This window comes from Setaria viridis, chromosome 9 (assembly GCF_005286985.2).
Source record: "Setaria viridis chromosome 9, Setaria_viridis_v4.0, whole genome shotgun sequence".
In the NCBI taxonomy this organism is placed as follows: Eukaryota; Viridiplantae; Streptophyta; class Magnoliopsida; order Poales; family Poaceae; genus Setaria; species Setaria viridis.
The window spans coordinates 6,670,262-6,676,540 of NC_048271.2; the positions used below are offsets into that span (position 1 = coordinate 6,670,262).

Sequence of the window (6,279 nt, forward strand, 5' to 3'; positions counted from 1 at the left end):
TCTTCCTCCTACTTCCTTTTTTTTATCTTCGCTACCTTGAAGAGCACCTTAAGTCGTAGCAAGAAAAATAATAGCAAATCAATAATTCAATATTAAAGTCAACTTGCTAGCTTAAGCATGTCCATGACACTTATAGAGTGATTCATTGTAGTCTAACTTCTTGCTAGCTCTAAGCCTCGTCAAACCATTTTTTTTATTGCATCAAACTCAACTTTTATGTTTCTTTATCGGCCACTTGTAGGTTTATCCTCAATTCACATTATATTATTTGTCCGTCCGTTAAGAATTATCTCTTCTTTCTCTCCTTATCTTTACTCTCTTCCACGTTGATAAAAAATATGACGGATACCCCTAAGTGGATACAAGATAAGCATGTAGCCACTTGGTTGCGAACTTACGATGAACCACCAATTCTGCCCAAGGTAGGAAGGCTTATGCAATGCTTAGGCAAGATGGGCCCGCTTGTTTGAGTTTTTGAGCACTTTTGTACTGCTAGTTTTTTGGATGTGCAAAAGCCAACTTTTAGCTTTTAGGGGCGTTCACCTTTAGGAGATCTCAAAAGTTAATGATCCAAAAGTGTCTAGAAGTTCAAACAAATATGGTCTAAGTTGCTCCAACTTTTTCCCTAGCTGGTACATGGATGGATCTTGAGTTAAAACTTAAAAGTTATGAATTTGTATGTCTATAAATCCAGTCCAAACTCTAAAAGTCCTCGACAGCTTCTACACACGCCCTCCCAATTCAATCCTCCAGCAAATGACGTGCATACATGTATACTCGTCGAAATTGGTGGTGGGGCTCCGCTACACGGCTGTGTCAATTGTGTTTTCATCAGCCTGCTATTTTTCTCTGTCCCCTTTTGTTTTTTTTGCAAAAAATGCTACCACACCATGCTTATCTACCCCTTTTCCGATTTAAATTGTTTTATTTATTAGTGGTCAAATAAAATAACCATGCCATATAGGTAGTGCAGATACAAAGTGTACCATAACAGCTTTCATTTCTAGGAATACCTTATCGAAGCTTTGTGTTCCAAATTTCCAATTCTCGAAAAAACTACATTTCAATTGGCATGAAGTTGAGCTATTCTCCATTTCTTCTTACGAGATCCAAATCCAAATTCGAAATTCAGCCCTCTCCTAATCCAATTAATAGCCCAGGCCATGTCGAATTGCCCACAAACCTGATGGGCCCGAAATATTCAAAGCCCATTGCCTCCCCCAGACGCCACGACGCCTCCGTTAAAACTCCGAAACGGAAATCATTCAGGCCATCGGTCCACCGAGCCGCACCACCGTCTCGTGGAGAAAGCTCCCTCAAAACCCCCAAAGTCCCAAACCCTTTCGATCGGCGGCAATGGCGGCGCCGGCGGCCGACGATGCCTCGCCATCCCCAGGCTACGTCCTCCGCTCCACTCTTTCGGGTCACCGCCGCGCCGTCTCCACCGTCAAGTTCTCCCCCGACGGCCGCCTCCTCGCCTCCGCCTCCGCCGACAAGCTCCTCCGCGTCTGGTCCTCATCCGATCTCACCCCCGTCGCGGAGCTAGCGGGCCACGGCGAGGGCGTCTCCGACCTCTCCTTCTCCCCCGACGGCCGCCTCCTCGCCTCCGCCTCCGACGACCGCACCGTCCGCATCTGGGACCTCGCCGCCGGCGGCGGGGCCCGCCTCGTCAAGACGCTCACGGGCCACACCAACTACGCCTTCTGCGTCTCCTTCAGCCCCCACGGCAACGTCCTCGCCTCGGGGTCCTTCGACGAGACGGTGCGCGTGTGGGAGGTCAGGTCCGGGAAGTGCCTCCGCGTGCTGCCGGCCCACTCCGAGCCCGTCACCGCCGTGGACTTCGATCGCGATGGCGCCATGATCGTGTCGGGGAGCTACGACGGGCTCTGCCGCGTCTGGGACTCGGCTACTGGCCACTGCGTCAAAACCCTCATCGACGACGAGAGCCCACCGGTGTCCTTTGCCAAGTTCTCGCCCAACGGCAAGTTCGTCCTCGCTGCAACACTGGATAGCACCTTGGTGAGTTGTTTGAAGTTGATTGCTCCTTCTAAATGTTTCCATTTTTCAGTTGCCTTGCTGTTCCAGTTCCAGCTTGCTGCATATGTGGAAAACTGAAATTGGTACTTTGTTGTTATGATGGGGCTATATGATTCTCCAACGCACAGCAAGATTGTAAAACTTGAGCATCAGTGGTTGTCATAGCAATAAACCATAAGAGGGGAGGTTTAGTACAGTTCGTGTGGCATGTTCTAAAGGATCATTGGTGGCTAGTTATGTAGAGTGCCCCTGTCGGTGCTGACTTGCCTGGGTCAGGATGATATTGTCATAAGCTTTCTGTTTGCTATCATAGTAAGGCTTGCTCCCCAGATAATTTTAACCATATCTTGCTTCCATGAGGATAAAGTTCTGTTCTGTTTATATATTGTCCTGTTATGTTACATATAGCATGGGAGTGTGTTCGCTACTTCGGGAGCCTCCGGGGGTGCCTCTGAGGCAGTCCAACCTTATTTGGGTGTCGTTGGAGGGTATGCTGCTTCATTGATCCCTGAGGCAACCCCATGATTCTATTTAGACAGAAAATTTCGATATATGGTTATTGATTCCGACAAAGTCATTATTGTGGCAGGAGTTAGCAGACACCCATATTAGTATCTTACAGCCACTCTATGCTTGCAGTAATCTACTAAAGTGAGATTCTGCAGTACTGTACATGTACACGATCTGCATATCGTGGCTCCTAATAGTTTGAAACTCCGTGCTTGTGTCTGTGTACCATCTTGCGCCATCCTGAGATCATGGATGGAATTACCTTTACTTTTTTTGTGTGTGTTTGTCTACACTTGGCTACCTGGAAAATATCAGCTGTTCTGTTCTGTAATGCTGAAGTTCATTTTGCTGTCATGACCTATTTGTTACATTAGTAGAAGTTCTTTACTGAAGCGCATGCTGTATTTTGATAGAACCTTGGTTGTTTCACATTAACAAGGTGGCAACATTGGGCAATCAATCAATATTTTATTTATTTTGGTTGAGTGTGGTTATCGACCTGGTTATTGGGGAGAAGGAGGAGGATGAGTCCACTGGCAGCTAGGGCAAAAGCCCCGATATTTGGCGGGCTGGGGGCAGTGGGGACTGGGGGGTGGCACGGAATTTTAATTCTTACGTCTCCTCTCATTGTATGGAGATAATAGATCTCCAAGCAATCTTAATATATTGGACCTTTTAGATTCTTTCTTAATAAAAGATAACGTGCTGACCAAGTTATTGGGGCCAGCTGAGGCGTGGACATTGGACAATGGTGGGTTCCCTTGAGTTAAGCTGCAGCCTGGGCTGGGCTTTAGGTCCACAACAGCATGCAATTTTGATTTTTGCAATCACAAAAATGATGCGACTGAATTTGGTATGTTTTGCGCATGGTCCAGTGAGGCAGTGACTTTTGTCTTTTAGAATTAGCGACAGTTGCTTAATGTTTTGCACATGATTGGCATGATTTAGGTAATCAAATTATGTTATTCCAGAAACTGATTCTTACTATATATGCTTATGCATTCTTAAAATGTTAGTGTATTTTAATCCCATATTTCCATTAGTCCAGAGCATGAATTGGTCATGTATGAAGTTGTTTTTGAGGTGTTCACTAGGTGGTAAGGTGTACCTAGGTTGCCTCAGGGCAACGCGTCGCCCTCCACTTGGGGCACATACCTGCTCTGGCTTGATCCTGACGTCGCCCCACCCTTCTCAGACTCAATACCACTGACACATACCCTTCTCTGGCTCGATACCACAGTTTTTCACTCTTCCTATTTAGTTCTGACCTTGCCCACTCCTGTACAGCCTGATTCCTGTGTCTTCCATTCCTGTCCAACAACTTGGGGAGGCGGAATGGAGTGCTGCACAGGATTGCTGCTATGGATGGGAGCATCTGGAGGGCACATGAGTTGACTGTTGCTAGGGAGGGAGGGAGGGGTGGGAGGTGCTTATGGGATTTTAGGATTGGGACTGGGCTTTAGTGGCTAGTGGGATGTGCCTGGTAGTGGTAATGGTCCATGTATATTCCTACCGTCCCTTGTTTATCTTATACATGTGTGTACGGTGTTGCTTTGTCTTGCGTCTTAGGTGCTTAGGTGGTATAGGAAGGGGGTGGGTTGCCTCGCTTTGCCTTCCCCTTAATGATCATGCATGAAGCCAAAGATGCTGATGTTAAATGCAGCAATTAAACATATATCTACCTTGCTTGAAGCATATTAACCATAGGCTTGATCATAGTACTTTTTTTTAAGAGGCCACAAAAGCAAGGGATCTTACTTCCGCCATTAGAAGTAGCGCATGGACCAACTAGGCATAGAGCGCCATGGAGTTGCCACTGGTTTCTCTATATCGGGGTTATAGATGCCCACAGCGATTCACACATGGCAGTCTGCAGTGACATCTAGGGTTAGGAGTTAGGTGCCAAAATGGATGGAAAACAAGGAATTAAAATTGTCACCTCTTAACATTTTTGTAAGACACTACATCCAGATGCCATTTATGAATGACATTATGCAGTGAAGACCTTGACTCATGTCACCATTCTCAGGGACCAACTATTTCTGTTTTATTTGCTCAATTTACTTGGAGAATTGCTGAAATTTACAGTCCATGCTATTATCTTTTGCCCCAGGCACTAGGTGTCTATTCTGCACTGTTTATCTTTTAGACTATTCCATGTGCATTTAGAATCATATTTGATATTTTTGATGTTACTTCAGCTCATTTTCAATCCATTGACTCATCTTTTAATAGGCTTTTTGCTTCCAAATGATTATATCTTATGTACTGTAGGTATGCTCATAGGTGTGAATGCACCCAACGCTATATGCAACCATCTGTTAAAATGAACATCTACCAATTTTATTTCCACAAGTGTACAGCATTCTACTTCAAAGAATCAACAACAGCTTATGAGAAGACATCTGCTCATGCATTGTTTATTTTATGCAGAGGCTCTGGAATTTCTCAGCTGGAAAGTTTCTGAAGACATACACTGGCCATGTTAACACAAAGTACTGCATTCCAGCGGCATTTTCAATCACGAATGGCAAGTACATTGTCAGTGGCTCGGAGGACAAATGTGTCTACCTTTGGGACCTGCAGTCAAGAAAAATAGTGCAAAAACTGGAAGGCCATACTGATACTGTCATTGCAGTTTCGTGCCACCCCAGGGAAAACATGATCGCGTCAGGAGCACTCGACAATGACAAGACAGTGAAAGTCTGGGTCCAAAAGGAGGATCAATGAGCTGCCTGATATATGCTTATCTGGTTCGATTGTCATGTGGTCCTGACTAATGGTAAGTAAGCTATTTAGCTTCCCAAGCAACTAATGATTGCTGCAGTGGAGAATGTAATTCTGCTGGGATGTGTAACTGAGTGTTTGTGTTGTCTGCTCAGCAGCGCGGCGATTCAAGTAAACTGAATTGTTCTGTAGATCTGTTCCTGGGATGATGTATGAAAAACTGAACCGAACAATGCTTTGACCTTGTTTTTGTCTTCTCGGGTTACTGATCTTTGGGTGAGGAGCTCTTTGTTATCTCGCTATATTGCCACTGTCTTTTGGAATGTACCTGGGGGACTATAGGTAGTTTATGCTGTACACAATACATCCTTTCTCCTGTACCCATGTTAGTACAATAGCTTGCAGTGTCAGTTCCATTGTTTTTTTCTCTTAGAAGTCAGCCAAATTGGGAAACTTCATTGACTTTGTTCAAATAAGTGAACCCAACTTGTAGAAACTTCGGTATTAGCTGAAGTAGATTTGCTTGGAATGAGATTTAAGTGTTGAATTACGCTTGCACAGAACGTGTTTTGTTGGTGTAGTATTGGTATAGTTTGAACATTTCATTTTCAGGTGTTGCAGCTATTTTTCCTAGACTGCCACTGGGGAGGGTATGTACAAACCTATTTTTTTTCATATCTAAATCTAAATATATATTATTCAATCCTCACCTTCCCTGTTCTTATCCATATCCAATGGATAATTAATTTTGTACCAGATACTATGTATATCCAACGGATAAATTGTACCCTCTCCATACCCTCTCCTCCCTATTTCTAATGAATAATTAATTTTCTATCCATACTCTACCCATTTGAAGTGGGTGTAAATTTGGGTATGAATTATGGATACCTAACAACAAGGCTAATTTTGATTGTGTAGCATCTGACGTTCCTCACGGAGATGTTGCAGCTATTCCGAGATTCTGGTTCGTTAAGAAGCGTCTTTCGGTCTTTGCATACCACG

General features: G+C 44.4%; 1 protein-coding gene across 2 annotated transcripts; it reads left to right on the forward strand.

Annotated features, from left to right (window-relative positions):
* Positions 1–1,262: 1,262 nt before the first annotated feature.
* On the forward strand, positions 1,263–5,568 carry LOC117835948 (COMPASS-like H3K4 histone methylase component WDR5A). Of its 2 annotated transcripts, XR_004635982.2 has the most exons (3): positions 1,263–2,019; positions 4,981–5,329; positions 5,430–5,568. XR_004635982.2 is itself a non-coding variant. In XM_034715279.2 (2 exons), the coding sequence occupies exons 1-2, from the start codon at positions 1,357–1,359 to the stop codon at positions 5,275–5,277; spliced, it is 960 nt and encodes a 319-aa protein (XP_034571170.1). In that variant the 5' UTR covers positions 1,263–1,356; the 3' UTR covers positions 5,278–5,568. The 2 variants fall into 2 exon arrangements, 1 of the variants encoding a protein (XP_034571170.1); XM_034715279.2 differs by having other exon boundaries at positions 4,981–5,568.
* The last annotated feature ends 711 nt before the right edge of the window (positions 5,569–6,279 follow it).

What these genes read in the sequence shown, in the direction of transcription:
- LOC117835948 (XM_034715279.2), top strand. Translation starts at nt 1,357, where the DNA reads ATGGCGGCGCCGGCGGCCGACGATGCCTCGCCATCCCCAGGCTACGTC. An exon ending in CAACACTGGATAGCACCTTG is followed by an intron (nt 2,020 to 4,980) that starts GTGAGTTGTTTG and finishes TATTTTATGCAG; the next exon opens with AGGCTCTGGAATTTCTCAGC.